This window comes from Arxiozyma heterogenica (assembly GCF_036370985.1).
Source record: "Arxiozyma heterogenica strain weizmannii chromosome Unknown scaffold_17, whole genome shotgun sequence".
Taxonomy (NCBI): domain Eukaryota; kingdom Fungi; phylum Ascomycota; class Saccharomycetes; order Saccharomycetales; family Saccharomycetaceae; genus Arxiozyma; species Arxiozyma heterogenica.
The window spans coordinates 1,057,377-1,081,337 of record NW_027042670.1 but is presented as its reverse complement, the minus strand read 5'-3'; the positions used below and the strand labels follow the sequence as shown (position 1 = coordinate 1,081,337).

The 23,961-nt window shown below is 29.3% G+C and overlaps 8 protein-coding genes and 1 non-coding gene across 9 annotated transcripts; 5 read left to right on the top strand and 4 right to left on the bottom strand.

The window, feature by feature from the left end:
- Positions 1–974: 974 nt before the first annotated feature.
- Positions 975–3,113, top strand: TFG1 (transcription factor IIF subunit TFG1; the record flags this gene model as incomplete). The annotated part of the gene is made up of 1 exon (XM_064858408.1): positions 975–3,113. The coding sequence occupies one exon, from the start codon at positions 975–977 to the stop codon at positions 3,111–3,113; it is 2,139 nt and encodes a 712-aa protein (XP_064715115.1).
- A 400-nt stretch (positions 3,114–3,513) lies between these two features.
- On the bottom strand, positions 3,514–4,662 carry HGH1 (Hgh1p; the record flags this gene model as incomplete). The annotated part of the gene is made up of 1 exon (XM_064858407.1): positions 3,514–4,662. One exon carries the CDS (start codon positions 4,660–4,662, stop codon positions 3,514–3,516), a length of 1,149 nt encoding a protein of 382 aa, XP_064715114.1.
- Positions 4,663–5,120: 458 nt separating this feature from the next.
- EMC6 (Emc6p) lies at positions 5,121–5,489 on the top strand (the record flags this gene model as incomplete). The annotated part of the gene is made up of 1 exon (XM_064858406.1): positions 5,121–5,489. The coding sequence occupies one exon, from the start codon at positions 5,121–5,123 to the stop codon at positions 5,487–5,489; it is 369 nt and encodes a 122-aa protein (XP_064715113.1).
- A 533-nt stretch (positions 5,490–6,022) lies between these two features.
- PUF3 (mRNA-binding protein PUF3) lies at positions 6,023–8,893 on the bottom strand (the record flags this gene model as incomplete). The annotated part of the gene is made up of 1 exon (XM_064858405.1): positions 6,023–8,893. The coding sequence occupies one exon, from the start codon at positions 8,891–8,893 to the stop codon at positions 6,023–6,025; it is 2,871 nt and encodes a 956-aa protein (XP_064715112.1).
- A 1,793-nt stretch (positions 8,894–10,686) lies between these two features.
- On the top strand, positions 10,687–12,045 carry YEH1 (sterol esterase; the record flags this gene model as incomplete). Its single annotated transcript, XM_064858404.1, has 1 exon — positions 10,687–12,045. One exon carries the CDS (start codon positions 10,687–10,689, stop codon positions 12,043–12,045), a length of 1,359 nt encoding a protein of 452 aa, XP_064715111.1.
- Positions 12,046–12,485: 440 nt separating this feature from the next.
- COX17 (copper metallochaperone COX17) lies at positions 12,486–12,689 on the bottom strand (the record flags this gene model as incomplete). Its single annotated transcript, XM_064858403.1, has 1 exon — positions 12,486–12,689. The coding sequence occupies one exon, from the start codon at positions 12,687–12,689 to the stop codon at positions 12,486–12,488; it is 204 nt and encodes a 67-aa protein (XP_064715110.1).
- A 2,763-nt stretch (positions 12,690–15,452) lies between these two features.
- DRS1 (putative ATP-dependent RNA helicase) lies at positions 15,453–17,729 on the top strand (the record flags this gene model as incomplete). Its single annotated transcript, XM_064858402.1, has 1 exon — positions 15,453–17,729. The coding sequence occupies one exon, from the start codon at positions 15,453–15,455 to the stop codon at positions 17,727–17,729; it is 2,277 nt and encodes a 758-aa protein (XP_064715109.1).
- Positions 17,730–18,418: 689 nt separating this feature from the next.
- On the bottom strand, positions 18,419–18,494 carry PWA37_001786. Its single transcript has one exon. It is a non-coding gene; the product is annotated as a tRNA-Ile (tRNA).
- Positions 18,495–21,439: 2,945 nt separating this feature from the next.
- Positions 21,440–23,941, top strand: SPO75 (Spo75p; the record flags this gene model as incomplete). Its single annotated transcript, XM_064858401.1, has 1 exon — positions 21,440–23,941. One exon carries the CDS (start codon positions 21,440–21,442, stop codon positions 23,939–23,941), a length of 2,502 nt encoding a protein of 833 aa, XP_064715108.1.
- Positions 23,942–23,961: the final 20 nt, after the last annotated feature.

Here is a 23,961-nt window from a genome sequence, read left to right as displayed (position 1 = left end):
CGAGAATAAGAGTTATATGTTTGGTTCACTTTGTCAGATTCAACAAGTTTATAATTTATAAATGTTTATAAATAAAATTAATACCCATATTTTCGTATCTTACTTATGATGGCTCTTGCACAAAATATCTAACATATCTATTAAAAAAATAGTAGTTCTGTGACCAGTGAGAACAAATTGTTCTGTGCAAAACTTGAAATCTTTGCGTATGCATTAGGAACAAAAATAATGAAAAAAAAAAGGAAAAAAAAAAAGAGAGAAAGACCTTTCTTTTTTTTGGCCATGCTTTCTATATAGGAAAACATGAAAGAAGTTTAACTACAATTCACGTATTAACAACACTATCATATAACCATGATCATAATCTCAGTCATGAGTTTCAACGACAGATTAAATTTTAAACGTATCTCTTGATTTTTTTTCATTATTTTTGTTTTATTCCTATATACACGATCACCACATGACTCGGTAGTAAAACAGTTCTTTTTTTTCATTCATTTTTTCTTTTTCCCTTTCTTTCCCAATTTTTCGTGGGTAGTGATGTGCCATCACAAGAGAGAAATCAAATATTAAACATTTTGGTAAATCTAAGGTTTATATGAAAAAGAGAAGAGTGTATGAACTTCAATTATAGATAAAAGTATGTATTTTTATCAATCCAGAGAAAGCTTTAAGGAGGAACAAAGTAATTAGTAGTTGATTATTATAAAGAAGAAAAGTAAAGAAAGAAAAATCAGGTAATTTGTTTACTTTCCTTTCCTTCCCTCTTTTTTTTTTTTTTTTTTTTTTTTTTTTGATAAACATTAATATCCCACTGGTTATCATTCTGGTTGATTCAGCTGAGAATCAGCAATTAAATAGTGTATAAAATTCCAACTACCTACATATTTTGCTTATTGAAAGTTTCGAAGTGAAGTGTTAGAAGAAGAAAAGGATTTTTCGAAATATAAATTTAAACACAAATAATAATATCAATGTCTACCTCTAGACGTTCTGCCCATAGCAGCGGAGGGGGTCCAGTATCTCCCTTTATCAAAAAGGATAGATTTAGAAGGGCTTTCAAAAAGGCAAGGTCCACCATGCCAATCAATATTAAAAAGGAGGATCCAGAAGAAATTGAAGCTAGAGAGAAGAAGCTATTGGGGGTGGAGATCGCTACTAATAATATTTCATCGGTGAAAAAGGAAAATGAAGAATTTAATGAGTTTCCTCTAAGAGCCACATCGAAGGAAAAATTAGAGAACATGCGAACCCATTTATTAAAATTTCAAAGCAAGAAAAAAATTGAGTTTAAAAATTCGTTCCATTTACCTATTAGATTGCACAGAAAGGATACAAGAAATCTGCAATTCCAATTAACAAGAGCTGAAATTGTACAAAGGCAAAAAGAAATAGCTGAATATAAAAGAAAACAGGAAGAAGAGAAGCGCAATGACCATTCAAATAGCCATAGTAGAGGCAACTCTTCCAGTGGTCGTAATGCTACTCCTGTAAGAACAGCTATGTTACATGGTACACCAATTGTAGCAAACGGTAGTAGCAGCAATTCTAGCAGTGCATCCAAATCTTCCACTTCTAAGCCTGCTGCTAATGCACCCAGTTCCACTGATGCTAATAGTGCTGGTAACATACCTAATGGAGATACTAAACAAGGTGCTGATCAATCTGCTGCTCAATCAAATGATCAAGTGATTCCAATGATTACAAAATTAGAGGAAGCAGGTATATCAGAACATCCAGAAAAGGTAGGTATGGTTAAATATGATGGTCATGAAGACCCAGATGCTACATTTGAAACAGGAACCACGGATCCATTTGCTGATGTTGCGCCAGATGGAGGTGGACGTGCAAGAAGAGTTAACTCAAAACGTAAAACACGTCAATTGAAAGTGTTAGATGAAAATGCCAAAAAGTTGAGATTTGAAGAATTTTATCCATGGGTTATGGAAGATTATGATGGTTATAACACATGGGTTGGTTCTTATGAGGCAGGTAACTCTGATTCTTATGTTTTACTTTGTGTGGAAGACGATGGTAGTTTCACTATGATTCCAGCTGATAAAGTTTATAAATTTACTGCAAGAAACAAATATGCTACTTTGACCATTGAAGAAGCAGAAAAGAGAATGGATAAAAAGAATGGGGAAGTTCCACGTTGGTTAATGAAACATTTAGATAATATTGGTACCACCACTACTAGATATGATAGAACAAGGAGAAGACTTAAGGCAGTCGCAGACCAACGTAGCGTTGGTGGTGATGACGAGGAAGAACATGATGATAATTCTGAAAACGAATTAGATTATGATGAAGAATTTGCCGATGATGAAGAAGCTCCAATTATTGACGGTAATGAACAAGAAAATAAAGAATCTGAACAACGTATTAAGAAGGAGATGTTACAGGCCAATGCTATGGGTCTTCGTGATGATGAAGATGTTCCAGATGATGGGAAAGATGATTTGTTCAATGAAAAGAAGATTGACGAACAAGGTGAGAGAATTAAGAAAGCACTACAAAAAACTGAATTAGCTGCATTATATTCATCAGATGATGAAATTAATCCATATTTGTCAGAATCGGATTATGAAAATACAGAGGTTAAGAAAGAAGATGCAGAAAACAGCAAGGATAAAAGCGGTAATGAATCACCATCAAAGAAATCAAAATCTCCTCAAATTAAAAAAGAGAAATCACCAGCTAAGTTGGAGCCTCAATTAAAAGTCAAAAGTATTAAAGATTGCGTTATTATATTAAAAGGTGATAAGAAATTACTAAGGAACTTTCCTGCAGGCGAATGGAATCCAAATACTTCTAAACACCAAAGAAAAGATGATGTGAATAATACTACCGTAGAATCTACCGCTACAGTTGTTAAAACAGAAGAACCTGAATCTAAAAAGATTAAAACTGAAAATAGTGATGCCGATATACCATTAATTACAGAACAAGATATTAGAGATGCGATTGGTGATGGTAAGGTAAACGTCAAAGAATTTGGTAAAGCTATTAGAAAGAGATTCCCGGGTGCTGAAAATAAAAAACTAATGTTTACAATTGTTAAAAAACTTTGTAGAAAAGTTGATAATGAACATATGGAATTGAAAAAATAAAACTGTAAAAAAAAAATAAGAAAACAGAAAATTACTGAATAAGAGGTATTTGTATTGATAGGGATCTTAGTTAGCTGAACTAAGAAAGTATGAAACAATACTATAAAGACGTGGTTTCATATAATATTATAGGCACATATATGAGGCAAACTTACACGTATTTTTTTCGTTGTATTTTTGAAAACGATATTGAAAAATGAAGTAAATGAATAAATATTACAATCAAGATCATTTCTATGATTATATTTTTTACTTCCAGTAATGGTAAATGAAAGGAATTAACTTTTATATTGTACAGTGTTATTATATCATATAGAGGCATATTATATAAAAGAGTTTATAAATGTTTAATTATTTCCTCTATTTTAATTTCTATCATCGCCCTATAGTAGTCAGAACATCAGACAATTTCTATCATAGCGTCATCATCCTCATCCTCATCCTCATCAATATTTGGTTCAGTTTCTGCACTCTTTGAAGGCATCTCTTCGAAAGTTGTAACATCTGGGTCACCTCTCATTAGCATATTAACAATTCTGTAACATAATTCACCGATATCTTCATCTTCCACATTCTTGTGTAATTCTCTGATTAATGGATATACAGATTTACTTCTCATATACTCTCTTGCAGCCTTTGTAGTACATAAAAGCAAAATACTTTCTAAATGGACACATATAATTGCTGGGATAGGATCTCTTTTCTTGTCTTCAGGTAATAATTGCAATTCATCGGGTAAATTAAACATGTCTTCCTCATCGATTTCAGAATCCTTGGCATCAGCTATAGGTAACAGAATGTACGGTAATAAATTGATATCTTCATCTGTTAACAATCTCTCATGAGTTTCTGAATCAAACAATGAATTTTTGATAGTGGAAGCTACACCTTCTCTTCTTGTTTTCGAATCATATTTTTCAGTAAATACTAATAACTTTGAAAGTGGTACAACACCATCATATTCTTGACGGTGAATGAAATATTCTCTACCTTTTTTAAATCTAGCAATATCAGCAAAGAAATATGCTAGATAATCAAAGTTTGCATATTTATTTAATTTTCTATCGTAACCTTTAACAAAACAGTCCATTAAACAATCCATGATTTTATTACTACCAAAAATGGGTTTTTCATTTTTTAACTCCTTTTCATGATCAAATATTATTCTTTCCATGTCGAAGATCTGTGTAATAGCATCTTCCTTAGCTAAATTACTTAAAAGAATACACATAATATCTGCACATGTGTTAGACAAATCACAGATTTTGGAAGCAATATATCTAATGAAATCTGGTTCTTTAGCAATCAACCTTCTTAATTCTGGGTCACTTGACAAATTGACTAAAATGGTGACTGATTGTTGAACTAAAATCTTTGATTTTTCTTTAGCTAACTCTTTCAAATCCTGAATAGCTCTGCAGTTATCATACTTAAAAATAGAGGCTGATGGACCTGAACTAAACCCAACTAGATTATCTAAGGCAATTTGTCTTACAGCAGGTTGTGGCGAATGTAGAAAACTAACTAATTCCTCCAGCTGAGTAGGCATTTTTTTTTTCTATAATTTAAGGTTGCTGTTTTAATATAGTAATAAAAGAATATGGAGGAGACTGTGGTCAAATCAAACGGAGGCTAGCATGTCAGTGCAATCTTTCGATTTAAGGTTAAAATGCGATGAGCTTGCTAAATAGTTTTTCACTTTCAGTCTTTTTCATCTTTAAAAACTTTTCAAAAAATTATCGGAAAATTTTTAATTTGAAAATTTTTAGACTTAAATGAAAGAAAGAAATAATTTTGGGAAATACAATAATCTGTGTGAAAGAAAGGCATGTTTGCTAGACAACTTGTTTAAGGAAGGGTGCCTTCTTGACAAAAATGCGTTGCATGACAGGAAACAATACAACTTTACTAGTCTATTTAATATATTATCAAGAATATTAAGTGATTGGGTGAGTGATTTATTATTTTTAAGGTATACTATTGGAAACATTTGGTAAAAAATACAAAATGAGTGTGAATAATGTAGATGATAACGGGAATCCGGTGGTAGATTTGAACAGTGCCACTTCTGCTTCGATATTACAGAACATGGATAATGTGAATTATAATAAGAAGATGTATGTAAATGTGATGGATAAAATATCGTTAATGAGTGGTACAGTGACTGGGATTTTGCAATATGAGTCTCTTACCGGATTCCGTAATTTTTTCATAATATATTTTGGGTGCATTATTATCTATATCCTTTTCATTTGTAAGGGGAAGCCCTCCAGATTTTATGCTAATGTATTTAATGATTTGGTATTTGAACATCTTGTCAGAGAACTACTTGGATTTGTGATGGCTTGGACTTTTAGTTTTGCATTGGTTGGTTAGAAAGAGATGAGGAGGGGGAAATAGATTAATGTAGGTACAGACATGGAACATGTATAAGTGAAGGAATTATTTGAAAGTGTCCTTGAAGAAATGTATATCTGTATTATAGTATTTACAAATTATTCAGATAATTTCATATAAGTTTTATAAAACAATTTGAGAAGAACAATTTGAAGAATCAGTTTATATCTATTATATTAATGTATGTAAGTTAACGAACTTAAATTATCAAAAAAGAGAAAAATAAAGGGAATGGGGAAGTTAAATGAATAAAACTAATTAAATATTATTCTTTTAGAATTGTTTATGTTACAAAATGTTATATAATATATATAATAAAGTTAAGAATAAAATAAAATATAACAAATCAGAGCAATCAATAAAAACAAAAATAAAGATGTATTCAAATACTTTGCCTTGAAGTAAATAGAAGTAAGAAAGAGAATAAAACACATAAAAATAAAGTAGGATGTAATAAAATAAAATAGAACAAAAATATCAAAAGATAAAAGAAAAAAGTTTTTTGTTCAAAATTAAACCTTGATAGTTTCAACTAATGCAGCCAATTTTTCCACACTTGCTAAATGTCTGTTACCTAAAGCATTTGTGTTATTTAATTTATCAACATAGGCTCTAATGGCAGTTACAATTAAAATCTTGCTTTCGCCTTCAGAAACAGTTACTAATTTTTGAACAACATAATTGGCAAATTGATCTTTCATCATCAAGATTAATGGAGCATTATCTTCTAAGTTGGCTGCATGTTCGTTGTCTCTTGGTAAAATTCTTGAAATGATGGAATTCTTTTGTTCTTTTGTACCATATAAAATAGCTTTTTCTACCACATTAGATGCAAATTTATGTTTTGAAAATTCAACTACATTGTCAGCTACAATATCAATAATCTCTTGTTTAGTGTTGATCATTGGTAGACAATTAGCATCATCTGAACCATGTTGTAAAATGTGTTGAATCACATAATTACCATATTGATCTTGTAAAAGATATGGGATGAAATTTTTTAATTCATCTAAAATCACGGTCTGATCCTTGATTGTACCAAACTCTAACAATCTTTGTATAACACGACATCCATAAGAATGTGTAGATAAATGATAAATATGACCAATCAAAGAATTAAGCACAAATGGTAATAATTCAATTGGAATACATTCAATCGCCTTTTGAATCACGTGGTTACCATTCTGATCTTTAATCATCTTTAAGACACAATCAGATAATTCGACCACCAATTCAATTCTTTCTTCGGGTTTAATAAATTCCAGTGCTTTTTGAATGACACGGCATGCATACATTTGAACAGAAAGCTCTTTCATTCTACCCTTAAAATTTTCTACTAAAATACTTTTTTGGGTTGGCGTACCATATTCAAAGAATTTTTGGATTACATAATTCCCAAAGACATCATTAGACAGAATCAATATATGGTCTCTCAATTCGTTGAAAACAACTTCCTTTTCCGAAGGTTCAGCAGTAGCCAATTCCTTTTGAATAAATCTAGAACCATATTGATCCTTACAGAATTCCAAGGTGTGGCCGACAATATCCTTCAATGTGTATTTATTATCAGCATTATTTCTAATTTCTTCTAGTAATGGAGATCTATGATAACCGGAATTTTGTTGAGATGGAATGGTAGTTTTATGTCTTGTTGATTCATCAATATCTAAATTGCTATTGAATGTATTTTCATTTAATTTACTGATGAAATTTGGAGTAACAGTAGTATTATGTGGATCTAAATATGGATTGCCTGGATTGATTGTAATATGATTAGTATTTGGAATTTGTTGTGAATTAAATAGATTGCCTTTCTTAATATCATTGTTAATATTATTGTTGTTATCATTATTCTTACTTCTAGGATGCTTATTTACAGTTGTAGTTTTATTTGGGTGTTGTTGTTGCAATTTTTGAGAATGATGATGATTCATATTCAAGGCCATTGGTTTTGACGAAGGTGATGTAAATATCATTGGTACACCTTGTAAGCCTATATTATTTGAATCATGTAAAGCGTCATTTGTATCAATGTTGTTAATGTTGTTGATAATAGGAATATTTGATTCAATTAAGTTTTTGTTATTTACAGGCAAACTATAATCAGGGATAGATGATGGTACGTTATTATTACCATTATTGTTGATAGTAGCAGTAATACTAGTAGTACCGACGGTTGTATTATTTTTATCGTGGCTAATATTTGTTGTGTTTGGAATACCAGTATTGTTCATTTGATTGCTATTGTTGTTATTTGGCGGAATCTGTGGTGGGATAGAAGGATGTTGACCCAATGGATAAAACATCTGAGGAATGAAGCTAGTTGGAGATCCCAACGGAAACTGGGAGAAATTATTACCATAGAGGAACCCGTTATTTAAGATAGAATGATTGAAAAAGAATGGTGGAGACTTCATTTGGTCGTTCTTTTGTAAACTCTCTGGATTATCATTCATGTTGGGCTCATTGGTGTTGGTATTATTGGTGTTAGTATTAACATTGCTATTTTGTGAAGAAGTTTCATTATCAACCATGGCACTATTTTGCAGTTGAAATGAAGGGACTGTAGACTGATTCCAAACATTTTGGTTTGTTAAATTCGTGGCACTAGTATTATTGTTGGTGGTATTTAAATATTCATTATCCATACGATCATTAGCAGAAGTGTTAACAGTGGTGTTAACAATGGTGGGAGTAGAATCTTCATTTTCCAATTCTTTCGTACCTTCGATTAAGGATTTACCAAATTTTTCGAAAAATCCAGTGGTCGAAGTGGCACTCGAAGTAATATTTTGAATGGTGTGAGCATAATAATTTTCTTTATCATAACTTAGGTTAGTGTTACTGAAATTATTTACAGTATTATAGTTGTTGTGGTTATTGAACGATGAATTCAAATCATTTGAGTTCAAAGTGTTCATATTCAAATTATTAGAATATGTATCTAATAAACTCAATTTGTTTCTTAATTGGGTGGAAGAAGAATTATTAGTATTCACATAAAGTCCAGTGTTATTAGTATTAATGTTGTTGTTGTTATGTTGTGTATTAGTGGCATAAGTGGAGACATAAGGAGGAGCGGTGCCAACAGAATAGGTAGTCTGTTTATTATAACCAAAGGATCCTAACCCAAACCCTGTATTATAGGCATTGTTAATGTTTTGATCTAAATAAGAAGTTGATCCTTGACTTAAAAGATCTGATTCATTGTCACTTAAAGTTAAACTAGAACTTCTAAATCCACCTAGTTGTTTATTATTATTGTTGTTGTTGTTGTTACTAAAGCCATGTGAGTATTGTTGTTGAGACAGACCTGGATTAGATAGTGCACTTAGAGAGGACACAATAGATGCCAATTCTGCATCCATACCGTTTGGATCCATGAAAATGAGGTATTATGAATGAATAAAATAGTCTAAGCAATAGTAGTAGCAGTGGTCTGTAGTGGCCTGTAGTTGTAGTAGTAGTAGTAGTAGTAATATTTGCTATCGAGATAAGATTAAAGATGACGATAAAAGAATAAGAGAACCGATGGGCTTAATCAACAAGGATCAGGTATATAGTAATAATGATGAAAAGACATAAAATAATCGGTTTATACCTTTATATTTATGTGTATATGTATGTGTTTATCAATCAATCAATGAATCAATCAATTAATCTTTTCTCTCCCTCTCTTCTCTTCTTTTCTCTTCTCTTCTCTTCTCTCCTCTCTTGTTTTCTCTTTTTTATTTTTTTTCCTCATTCTTTTTCTTTTTTTTTTTTTCTCTCTTAAAGGCAACTTTTTCCTCTTTCCCTTTCTTCTCCATTTATTTATGTTGTTTTATTTTTTTTTTTTTTCAGTTTTTTTTTTTTGATTAATGGCGGTCACGTGATTATTTGGATTTTCTGGAAATGTCTGTCCGGTGTACGGATGTTAGATAAATGGGAGGAAAAGCTGCCATTCCCTTTTCTTTCTATTGTTTGCTATAATAAACATATCAATAATTAACACATAAACATACAGATATCCATATATCTATCTATCTATCTATGTACGTATGTATATTACGAGTAAGAGGGACGTAAAGAGAGGAGAGAATGAGAGAATGAGGGAAGGAGGTGTTTAGTGTCAGACAGATTTTGATTCTTTAGAAAAGTATTGTATATGTCCCTTCTTTCCTTCCTTCTTTTTTCCTTCTTTCCAAAAATAAAAAAAAAAAGAATAACTAGCTGAACAACTAACTGAACAATTATGTTGTTTTTTTTGAATCATTTCTACACATCATACATAATGTCAACAAGTATTATGATATAAACATTATTATATGAACTATCTACATCACCTTTTATGTAAACCCCCCCCCCTCCCCCTCCTCTCCTTCTCTGGTTGGGGACAGTAGTGATTTTCCTTCAATCATTGCAAAGGGAAGAATAGAATAACAGATAAACGTGGAAATATTGGAGAAAAAGCAAGGGAAAAAAATTACTGTTTCTAACCCTAATAATCTTTTTCTTTTTTTTCTTTTTTTCTTTTTTTCTTTCTTTTTTTTTCCAAACCCTCGCATTAAAAACAAACTCGCCAAAACAAAAGAAAACAAGAAATTGAAACTTGAAATCTGCAAAAAAACAAAGCAAAAAACAATTGTCTCGTTTAAAAACCAAAGAATTTTCTTTTGTTTCCTCTTCATTTTCTCGGGATTTCTATTCTATCAAACTTCTGTGACATATATTTGCCAATTTTTTTTTTTTATCTTTTAGTCTTTTGTTTCATTGTATCTTATTTCATTTGTATTTTTTTTTTGGATCGGGCCTGTAGTTAGAGGCTTATGAGTATACCAAATCTCATATATATATATCTATATATGTATATGTATGTGTGTATGTATGTATATATGTATATATGTATATATGTATATTATGTCAGTGGTTGATATATGATACAATATAAGAAACTTGCACCGCTGTTGCATATAGTTTTGATTCATATCGAGATCTATCTTACTATCATTTCCAATCTGACTATCTGATCTTCTTTTTTTTTTTTTGGTTAGTTCAATTAAATGGATAAAGAAATATAGATAATACATATATTTATATATAACACAAATACAGATATAAATAAAAAATAACATAAAATAAAATAAAATCATTATCACTATCACTATCATCATCATCATCATCACTACTTTCTACTATGGAAGTCATTGGAGAAGTTAGAAATCAATTTAGAAAATTAATTTCTATTATAATATTGCATGCCGGCCTTACCGTTATTATGGTATGTGCCCTTTATAATCATTTGGTAACGAATCTCTATGATAAAAATAAGAATATTACTAATAATAAGAATAAGAAAAATAATAGTAATAATGAAGAATTAGAATCGAATATAATTCCACATGACGATGATTTTAAAAATCAACATAATATTCCATTAATCAACGATAGAGAGCATGATATATTGATTCCTGCATTATCCTTCTATTACAATAAACTGAATATTATCGTCGAAGAGTTTCAGGTGATGACACCAGATGGTTATCCACTGGAATTATGGCATTTAAAAGACATGAATATCCCAGCCTCAACAAATAAAAAACCTATGTTGTTCATTCATGGACTACTGCAAAGTAGTGCCTCCTTTGCATCTGGTGGTGAAAATTCTTTAGCCTACTATTTCAACCAAAATGGTTTCGATATCTGGTTAGGTAATAACCGTATTGGGTTCGAATATGAAACTGAAAAGAATCGAAACGATAAGAATTATTGGAATTGGGACATGAATGAAATGTACAAGATAGATTTGCCAGTCTTGATTGACTTCGTTCAAGAAAAAACAGGCTACGAAAGGATTCATCTTGTCGGGCATTCTCAAGGCACAGCAGAGATTTTCCTAGCTCTCATCAATAATGTGGAAGACATCAGATCTAAAGTCGACACCTTCATAGCCTTGGCTCCTGCTTGTTATCCTGGTCCGTTAATACTCAACGATTCTAAAATTTTGAAGATTATGGCAAAAACTATAGATAACCCACTTGTCTTTGGTAATAAATCGTTTGTCAAAATAATGATGTTGACAAGACAATGGTTTCTTGGCACAAAATTCTTCGGCTTTATCTGTTACTTGTTCTTTTCCTATGTATTCGAATGGGATGATAAATTATGGGAAAGGGGTAAAACTGCAACACATTTTATGTTCTCTCCTGTCTATGTCTCTGTCAAATTAATGCAGTGGTGGCTAAGTCCAGATCCTAATAAAATATCATTTATTCAACACTCTTCAACCTTATTGTTTCCTGAAAACAAAAGATGGTTCGATTTTACAAATAGTGAAGAAGATTTATTTCCAAAGATTTTATTGGTTGTACCACATAGGGATAAATTGGTTGATGGCTTTAGGTTAATCGATCACTTTAATAAGTGCGAAGATCCTAGAATATTTAAATACTGGATATTCGACGAATATTCGCATTTGGATGTTTTATGGGCAACAACCGTACAAGAAAGAGTCGGTAAACCTTTAGTAGAAGCATTAAAATCATTCAGTCCATAAGCAGCCCTTTCTGTGTTCAGCTCTTCTCATCATAATTCTAGTATGACTATGCTTATAAATAAAAATAAAAATAAAAATAAAAATAAAAAGAAATACAATAATAACAACATGCTAATAATAAACATCATAATATGTATATAAATCTTATCTAGTTGAACTTGAACATACATATATATATACATATATATTATACACATATGCATAAATAATAATTTATTGAATATAAGAAGTAGTTAAAGTGACCCTTATTTATTTTGTTTTTAGTCATATAGATATCAAAATAATATTGAATATTCATGTATAATAAATTAACGAGATATGTATATGTAAGAATATACTATAAACGATCACTATTTACAGCTGATAATACTATTTATAAACAAAAAAAAACTTAAGGGAAGTGGGAAATGAGGTACCTTTCACATACCTTAAGTTGATATTTAAATTTCAAATCCATATGATTTCATACATTCTTTGTATTTGTTGATATATTCTTTACATTTAATCATACTATCTTCTTTATTGACATCTGTAAATAGTAAACACTCATCTCTCTTTTTCTTCTCGTCTAAACAAACACAACAGGGTTTTGGTTTTTCTGTATTTTCTGGATTGGTCTTAGTTTGATCAATTGATTCAGACATTTTTGCTTAGCTATGTATAAGTAATGTATTCTTGCTGGGGTAAGATCTAAACTTATATGTTTCCTATTTAAATATTTTAACCTCTTTTTATAGTGTTGATTGTTAGTTGAACTGATACATAACGTCTTCATCCTTTTTATAATGTGTTCCTTATATTATTTTTCTAAATATTCTCTTTTTTCTCTCTCGATTACCAAGACATTTAATGAAATTGTAATATTTATAATCATTTTAAAAAGGGAATATTCCTTGATACCTTTTATTTTTAGTTAGGTTATATTTGTCCAATTCTTTATTTCCATATTTGAAAAAACAGATATAATTAGGGTGTATTGTAATTTTTTTAGTGTCGTACCTTTTTAAGTGGCTGGGGAAAAAAAAAAAGATACATAGAAATCTAACCTTTTAGAAACGGTATTGTTTTCTTCTACAATAATAGGAAAGGTAAAAGTTTTTATATTGAACAATAGAAATCTATAGAAAACTACAATAAATAAAAGAAACAGTATATATAAGTATACACAAACAAGCAGTTTTAGATAGACAACTCCCTGACACTCTCTATAAATAAATAACTCAATTATACATCAAAATAAACGAAACATATTAAGGCTAAATTACAAACGAGTAAATGTGTCAACTAATCCTTCAACGTTGTAAAAATATCTGCAATTCCATTTCTGTCTTGTGCCAAGAAAACTCTTTGGTTTTCTAAAAATTTTTGTATCGCCCATTCTTTTCTCCTGCTACCATTTAATTATAAGTATTAGTTCGCTGATAAATTTAATAACATTATTTACTAATCGTACTTTAGGATATTTTGTCAATATTTATATGAATTATTACTAGTAATATGAAGCTGGTAAGTAGTTTGATTTAATTTTCTGTCAATTGAAAATAAAGCTCTCCCCTGATATGATGCTCATATCATCAAAACCGTCTATATTCCTGTTGGTAATATTATTTTCTTCTGTATTCAAAATATTAAATTCTCTAAATCTAATTGAAGTAGAGTTAATATTTTTAATTCTGTTATAATTTAAATCATGATTTAATAGTGAAAGTAATTTCATTGTAATTTAGAGTATATAACTTAAAAATGATGTTATTTTGATATACCATTTTTTAATGCAATGTTTAATTAATGGCTACATAGAAAATTTGCTATTGAATTTTTGTGGATAATAGGCACATTTCCAAAGATCCAGACCAGCATAGAACTCTTTTTTTATCAATATTGGTTTTTTCAATTTTTTTTTCATAACTAATTAATATATCTTACTGTGTTTTTTACCAGACAGCTGGTTTGCTAATAACTGTTTTAGATAATGGAGTTAAATGATTAATTTCTTTGTTAAGTCTGTATTTCTATTTTTATTTTACTATGTTATTTATAATGTAAAAAACAGCATCTAATATTAGGATTGCCTTTCATTTTAATGAATTGTTTTCCATTAAATTTTAGCTGCATGGTTTCATAAACTATATATATGTCGTCATAAGTATTGTCCACAAAAAGATTAGAAGCACTAAACTAGATTTGTTTTTTTCTTTCATTAAAACAAATTTATATATTCTATATAATACTTCTTTATCTATTTTTTCTAAGGTTCCCATAAAATGAAGCTTACTTCTTCTTAATTCCTCAATTTCATCTTCCATCTTAAAAAAAATTGGAACTCTTTCAGAAATATGGTCATCTGTCTTTTCATCCTGTTCCTTGTTGATTGATCGAACTTTGTTAATAATATAGTAGTTATTAATTAGATCATTTTGTATAGGTTATAAATCTTTTGCTGAAAAATACTTTTGTGGGTGTTCCTTGTTAAGTAATTACTGGCTAAAATATTAAGAAGAAATATTTTCAAAATATTCGTTTCTTATATATATATGTTTTTTATCTTATTATCTTTATTATTTTTCCCTTTTTGGAAACGTATCAAACTTTCTTTATTTACATGAGGTAAAGAAAAGAATATATTTAAATGAAAATCAGAAAGCCAATCAAAAAGAAATCATTTTCATTTTTTCTATAAAATTTAATATAATTAAAAACATTATATTACAGCCTTTAACGATTTTTAGTTCAAGGTTTTTGGTTAGAATATATATTTCATTAGTTACCTTTAATCAAATATTTTTCGAATATATATGCATATATTTCTTAATTTGAAATTAAAACAATAGATACAGAAGGATTTCCTTCTAAAAAAAATAATCGACTAAATATTAGGATAGAGCGTAGAGAATACAATGTTAGCGTGATTTGAACCTCAAGTATATATATTTGCATTCCATACAATATCTTTTTGCTTGGTTAAAACAATAGAAAGTAATCTTCATAGACAATAAAACAGAATACGCACTATTTTTAAGAAAACACAGTAATCATCGATTTTCGTGAAAAATAACATTTACGAGGATTTAGTCTTTTTGTGTAAGAAAAAAAATATATTCATTCAATTAGGATAATAGTGTTGTTAGAAAATTTAAAATAGTTTTTTTTATAATTTTTTTTTTTGCCATGCAATGCGATGAGCTAAAAATTATTTTTTTATATAGACCAAAATTATAATATGAGATGAGCTTGAAAGGATTGATATATAAAATATAATTTTAAAGCAAAAGTGAAATGTCAACAACTGGAATTAAATTAGAATAGTTTCCACTATCACTGCCATACATAGCACTATCATATTACTTTATATTTTATTGTATATCATATATTTAATTGATTGCTTTCATCCTTTCTAATTTTATAAAATGAAAAAATTTGATACTTTGGATTTTATTCCAACTATTAGTGATAGTGAAGAAGATGTTCCAGATTTAGATCTATCTGATGAAGAATTAGGTTCTTCTGTAGTAGTTAACACCACTAATCACAAAGAACAGAAGAAAGGTTTAACAAAAAATAAAAATAAAAATCGTGAGGAATTAGATGAAGATGTTCATGAGGATATTAATACTGATTTTACATTCCATTTAGACGATTCAAACCAATATGATACGAAGTTTGATGGTTGGAATTTTGACGGTGATAATGATGATAATGGAACAAACAATGATAAAAAAGATGTTGATTTAGATAAAATCATTAGAAGAAAAGGTGGACTAATTAAAATGGCTCACATTGAATCCGATAATGATGATGATGATGAAAAGGAGAAGGATAGTGAGGAAGAACCAGAAGCACATCAAGATAAGGACGAAGATGATGATGAATTGGCTATGGATGGTTTTGGGATGGGTGCTCCAATAAATGCTAGTGAAAACGAAAGTGATGAAGATGAAAATGAGAATTCCGAAACTGATTCCAATCAGGACTATACAAGTATATCAGGGGATGATGATGTCGACGATAAAGGCATCGATGAACAAGAAGATAATGAGGAAGACGAAGAAGATGATTCTGCAGAGGCTAAGGCTGAATTTTATGCTCCAGAAACTGAAGGTGAAGAAGCAAAACAACAAATTCACAAAACGTTTAATTCATTATCATTATCACGTCCAGTGTTGAAGGGTTTGAGTCAGTTGGGGTATGTTAAACCATCTCCAATCCAAAGTGCCACTATTCCAATTGCTCTTTTAGGTAAGGATATTATTGCTGGGGCTGTAACTGGTTCTGGTAAGACAGCCGCATTTATGATTCCAATCATTGAACGTCTTTTATTTAAACCAAGTAAAATCGCATCTACAAGGGTTGTTGTGTTAACACCAACTCGTGAATTGGCCATTCAGATTTCAGATGTAGCCAAAAGAATTGGTAAATTTGTTAGTGGTTTAACATTTGGTCTTGCTGTTGGTGGTTTGAATTTAAGACAACAAGAACAAGCTTTAAAGACAAGACCTGATATTGTTATTGCTACACCAGGTAGATTTATCGATCATATCAGAAATTCTGCTTCATTTAATGTCGATTCAGTAGAAATTTTAGTTTTGGATGAAGCAGATAGAATGTTAGAAGAAGGGTTCCAAGATGAATTAAAAGAAATCATGACATTGTTACCAGGTAAAAGACAAACATTATTATTTTCGGCAACAATGAATTCTAAGATTAAACAGTTGGTATCTTTGTCTCTAAAAAAACCTGTTAGAATTATGATTGATCCACCAAAACAGGCTGCATCTAGATTAACTCAGGAATTTGTTCGTATTCGTAAAAGAGACCATTTGAAACCTGCCTTATTATTCAGTTTATTAAGAGAATTAGATCCACAGGGACAAAGAAGAATTGTTGTCTTTGTTGCAAGAAAAGAAACTGCACACAGATTAAGAATTATCTTAGGTTTGTTAGGTATGAGTGTGGCAGAATTACACGGTTCTTTAACACAAGAACAACGTTTGGATTCTGTCAAGAAATTTAAAAGTCTTGAAGTTCCGGTTTTGATATGTACAGATTTGGCTTCTAGAGGTTTAGATATTCCAAAGATTGAGGTTGTTATTAATTATGATATGCCAAAGACCTATGAAATTTACTTACATAGAGTTGGTCGTACTGCCAGAGCAGGTAGAGAAGGTCGTTCTGTCACTTTTGTTGGGGAATCGTCTCAAGAAAGAAGCGTAGTTAGGGCGGCTATAAAAAGTGTAGAGGATACAAATAAAACCAATAACAATTCTGGAAGAGCATTAGGTAGAAATGTTAATTGGAGTAAAGTAGAAGAAATCAATAGTTTGGTTGATAAATCTAAAGACGTTGTTGAGGAAATCTTGGTAGAAGAAAAAGAAGAAAAAGAAATATTGAGAGCAGAAATGGAATTAAAAAAGGGTGAAAACATGTTGAAATACAAGGACGAAATTCAAGCAAGACCCAAGAGAACATGGTTCCAAACTGAAGCAGAAAAGAAGAACGCTAAAGTACTTAATGTATTAGCTAAGCAGAAAAAGACGGTTAATAGCAAAAAGAGGAAGAGAGAAGAAGCATTAGAAGTAGGTGGAAGGTTGTATAAGAAAACACAAAAAGACCGTATTAAAGATCAATTAAGAAGCCAAAGGGGTAAAAAGTCAGGAAAAAGCGGTAAGAAGAAAGGGAAAAAATGATATAAATAAATATTTTTACTAAATCAGAATTATTTACTAGATAGAGCAGATAATCAATAGTGTATAATACTATGAATATATCAAAATACAGAATTTAATCTACTTCTAAATATCCCAAATAAATAGGAGACTATGAATAATGCATGTGTGTGTTGTAAAATAATGAATTTTTCAAGGTTTGACTTTGTATATTTGGTTGGTAAAAATAATAAAATTTACTATACTAATAATTCAGTTGTGTACCTTTACTTCTAGACCAGGTAAGTTCTGAATCTATAAATGTATATATATCCATATATTGTGTATGTTAGCTTACCCTTTGTGTACAATATAGTTTATTTATCATATATAGACAGAAATCGAGAGTCATTTATTATATTTTATATTCCAAAAGAATATATCTCATGTGACAGATCTTCACATACAGGTCAAGATATAAAAATTATGGGTTGTAAAAGTGTGATAAGCTTATGGTTATGCATTTCTGATAACAATTAATCTTGTTAGAATAACAATAATACTTCACTTGGATAGATATAGGAATATTACATCTAGAGATATAGAAAGAGTCTATATCTTATATTTATCTGAGTGAAATATTATTGAGATTTCAATAAGATTAACTGTTATCAGAAACACATAACCTAAGGGTTATTACATATAGAGATATTAAAAAATCTACAAAAAGAATGGTTCCTAGCGGGATCGAACCGCTGATCCCCGCGTTATTAGCACGGTGCCTTAACCAACTGGGCCAAGGAACCACCTCCGGCGGTGGTTGTTATAGTTTGGACTTAGGATCAATTTTTTTAACAGTACTATTGAACGAATAGTAAGGGCAATAACAAATATATAAGAACGTTATATATAACTAGGAGGGTTAAGGGGTTATTGCTTGTTTTTTTTTTATATTATACAATGTGCTACATATAATTATAAATCAACCAAACATATAAATTTAGATACCAAAATACTGGTCCTTTATATATGAACTATGGGTTGATAGTTTCTTATTTGAGGTTCTGTAACGATTGTCACCATAGATACATTTCTCCTTAATTAGCTATTTAATGTTTCATGAATGTTTCATTTTGTTACATATTATTCAACAATCACATGGGATTTATCAACAAACCCTAAGTCCTATAAATCCAAACTAGAACTTTTTCTTGACAACTATCACAAAACCCTAACAATATTTTTCAACCTTTATCGTTTTTTTCTATATAATCATTATTTCAAGGTTGATCTACAACAATGGATATTGCATAACAGAGTAGTTATCACCAACAAGATTATATAAGATTCTGAATGAATCTAGAACTGTTGATATTGGGTGCTCTCAGCGTTCATAGTAATGGCAGACATCATTAAATTATAGATGCTTGTTATATCTTTTACTAAATACATGTATATACTTATCATATAGTGTATGTGTTGGAATTTGGAGCCCTCGGCGTCCATGGTAATGGCAGACATCGTTAAGTTATAGATGCTTGTTGTGTTTTGTATTAAATGCATGTATATACTTATTATATAGTGGATACAGTATGCATTCTTATATTTACTTTGAATCTTTTTTTAGAGTTTGCATTTCTTTTCACATCTATGAAAAACATATTTGGTGAAAAATAAAATGTCTTCTTGATATTATAGTACATCCGTACACCACATAATATATAGAAAAACTAATTAAAAATAACTTTTATGGAAATGACAGTAATAAACTCTCATTTTCCAACAGCATGCATTATATATTCTTGTATTTACTTTAACCCTTCTTTTAAAGCTTCTCATTTTTCTTCAAATCTCTGGAAAACACACTTGGCGGAAAATAAAATGTATTCCGCATATTATGGCGTATTTATGTACCGCAGAAAATATAATAAAAACTGGATTAAAAATCGGTTTTTAGGTTAATGACAGTAATAAAGCTCTTATTTTCCAACACTTTCAACATTTTATTTACTTAAACATTCAACATATAATTTTCTGATAAACCTTAAAATTAAAATTTCAACCTAGAATAATTTATTGACAAACATTATAAAACCTGAATTGTTCCAATGTGATTAAAAATATTATTGATAATCTAAATTCATCGTACTAAATGACTGGAAATTATAAAAGTAATTAAAAGAGAATTCGAAAATGGATTGAGTTACACTACATATTATTATATTTTGTATATTAGCTATGTTAGAACAAAAAGGGGCAAATATCTAAGATATTTTTATAATACTACTAATATTCTACTATATATAGTTAAGAAAATGTAATACTACCAACATCTTATTATAAGTTGATATTATTTTGTCATTTCAACTTGCAATGAAATTTGATAGAGTTTTTGACTCTGAAGTTTTGTGTTAATATGAATGACCATTTCTCAAACTTTTCTTAACATCTGTTTTCAATCCTAATATTATGGTTATTTCATAGCATTCTATGTTGTATTCTTGATGTGTTGTTATGAACATCAAATATAATTGCATTTTTTGAAAAAATTAAAGTGTATGACATACGTTTTTTTCTCATTTGAAATTTAACAATATAAATTATAATAGTTTTTATTAGTAGTTGAATATTGTTTATGTTTAGCTTTTAAAAATGGACAAAAAAATAAAAAAAAACAAAACTTTTTTACGTAAACCTTTTCAAATCATTTTATGAAATAACTGTGTAAGGGGCTATCACAAGCAATATATTAAAATATAAATATTGATTATGTATATAAACGCTTACAAATCATATAATTGACTGATTTTAACTATTGAATAGGTTAATCCTAGTTATTATCGATATTCTTGTTATTATTATTGTTTTTCCTCTAGGTTGAACCCATCAATAGAATACGAATGTCAATGCTGATAATTACCTTTGGTACTATCTCTCAATAATCAAGGGTCTCTTAAGTAAGCTTCTCAGTAATTTGTTACCAATGTTTATCCAACGATCAATCATTTGTTCAAGTACACTCAAAACATTGAGTCCAGAGTTTCAGTTGTTCCAAGTCTTTCAATATTTGGCGTTACCCACATACTACGTATTTCAGGATTTCCAATTAAGGCTTTTTACAATATATTATACTTTGAGAGTAATAAAAACATGCATTAATAACATTTGTAGATCAAATGCCTAATATTAGTTTATTTTCTTTTTATATAATACATAACCTATTGGCTAGGGCGAACTACCTATACTTATTATTATTAAGAAAACCTTTAACGCAACAAAATAAAATTTATTTACATATACGTTAAGATTGAATGATTCTTAATAACTAATAATATCTTATATGAACTTTCTTACAGTTTGTTTGAGAGAAGATTAAGTATTTCTCTACTAAAACAAGAAAACAGAAACTAGAATATTAAACAACGGGTTTTTTATGAAATTTAAATGATAAATAAATACATAAACCTCTCTGTTTATATTTTTTAGCGATTCCAACATACACAATATTTAAAAAATACAATTTTTATTTTTGACACTTTAGATATATGACAATAATTGTTTTTTGCTATAATTTTTTATATAATCAATAAATGAATAAAAAAATAATATGAGTTGAAAAAAGCCGCAAAACATACAAGCTAATGTAGAAATATATATATTTACATATATCAAACAGTATTTGTTATGAAAACTTTTTATATATTCAAATTTTATTAATATAAACTTGGATAAAACAGAAGTCCTAAAAAGTAATGTTTTCACAAAATTCAAATACAACCAGTTCATTATATATTAAAAATGTGACAACAATCCATAGAAACTCGTTGCTTTTTGTGACGCATACAATTCTAAGATATTTTGCAGATACAACAAGAACAGGTTCTGCTCAATACCAAGAAGGGATAACGTTAAAAGCTTTTATTGAAGGTCTGTCCATCTCCTTTTCCTATTTTATATTTCAAATAATATTATTTTCTATTTTCAGGAATATATTCAAATCCATATATCAACCAAATGCACTTTTACAAAAGAGAAATTTTAACAAAAACTGGATTACCACATTGTTTAACTCTAACATTAATGATTTCTTATCCCAAAAAGGCTTGGATGCATTTTTCATGTTAAGGTATTTAAAGGTTTTAACAATATTTTTTTTTATTCTTTCAATAATAAATCTCCCATTACTTTTGCCTATACATTATCAAGCAAACGTTTCTAAAAAAACATTAGAAATGTTCAATATGTCAAATATTGGAACTGAAAAAATGACATTACATTTTGTCTCTTGTCTTTTTACCATAATCTCACTTCATTTTGTGATGTACTCGGAAATATCTAAGACTAAACAAATTATTGATAATCATATTATGAAATATAAATACCAGAACATACTCCTTATATGTGAAAACAGAACTACTGTCATAGATATGAATCAAAAATTCTTAAAGATTGGTATTTTAAATAGAATTCAATATATTGCTAAAAATTACAAACAACTTTATCTGATATGGAAGCGTATATACAAAATGGAGGAAACTATAGAACAGATTGTCTTTCAAATTTATTTAGAAACATATTACCGAAGAATTTTCACGATAGTGCATTCTTCTTATATTCGAAAAATCATTTACCGACTTAAGTGTATAGGTAAATATGCCATATTTTGTCAAAAGACTCTTGGAATCCGCCTATTATCCTTACTAAAAAGAAGTGGAAAGAATTCTCTAGAAGCCATCCAAATAATCTCTCCAGCATCCAATTTCAATGAATCAAAATTTTTATACAGTAGATACATGTGTTTGACTGATCTCATACAACAATATAATTACCTTATTGAAAAATATCAGTATTATAGAACAAGAGATGAGAATAAGCAAACTGCTGACTTATTACCAAACCACGTGCTTAAAAACGTCATGATTTTAAATTTTAAAACACCATTTGAAGCAAAATTGTACAAAAATCTCATTGAGGATGAACATTACACAACCATCGCATATCAAGGTTTACACCCACAAGATATTATCTGGAAAAATATGGAATCCCATAATAGAGTGATTCATTTTTTAAAAGCCTCTTTAGCCAATATCTTAAGTATATTTGTAATTGTTGGATGGATAATACCAGTAGCACTAATTGCATCAATATCACAAATTCCATATATCACACTTTTCTTTCGAAATTCAAAGGATAAAATATTTGAGCCAGATTTTCTTAGTAACATCATAATGATGATTCTGCCAGTAATAACATTAATAATTTTAACAGAAGCAGTTCCTTTAATATTTAATTTTTTTGCATTTTTAAAGGGTTGTAAATCAAGAACTGAGGTTGAAAAAGATACTCAACATTGGTTTTTTGCATTTTTATTCGTTCATATATTCCTAGTGGTTACTATATCATCAGGCATATCGTTTATAATAGAGAATATATTGGATAACCCAACCAATTTTCCGACATTACTAGCACAGGAATTACCCAAAAGTTCCAATTTTTTTTGTTCTTTTGTAATAATGAGAGGTCTTTCTTATGCAGGTGGCAATTTTTTACGTTTCAAACAACTTTTGTTGGAGTTACATAGAATAATCTTCACTTTATCACCACCACATAAAAAACTCAAAACATTAAGAACGTCATTATTATTCCGATGGGGATCAATATATCCAATTTTTTCAATTTTAAGTTGCATAACTCTAATCTACAGTGTAATAGCTCCTTTAATCCTACCATTAGCTTGTATTTCTTTTTCAATAGTCAATCTATCATTTCAGTATTTATTTATCTACGAATACAACACAGAGAATAAATCGGAAACTTTTGGAAAATTATATTTACATGGATTGCTTCAACTTTATGCTGGAATGTATTTCCTCGAACTATGTTTACTAGGAATATTTTCTATTGGGAATCGTTATGATCTGGTGATATATATGCTGATTCTTTTAATATGTACAGCTATTGCACATTCAAAATTCACTAAACATTCTGCTTATGAATTTTCGCTTACATCTCTTCAAGATAATGATATAAAACCGACAAAGTCTGAAGAATATGTATCTATAAATAATTATTTTCATACATACCAACTACCAAACATTGATTATACCAAAAACCTTAATAAAATATGGATACCATATGATGATTATGGAGTAGCAAATGAACAAAAAGACACTTTGTATAAACTGTTTGGATTAATATGTGATATTGATAAATCTTACATGGGTGAAGATGGTCATATAAACTTTTATAACTAAATAATTAACTTGAAACCAAT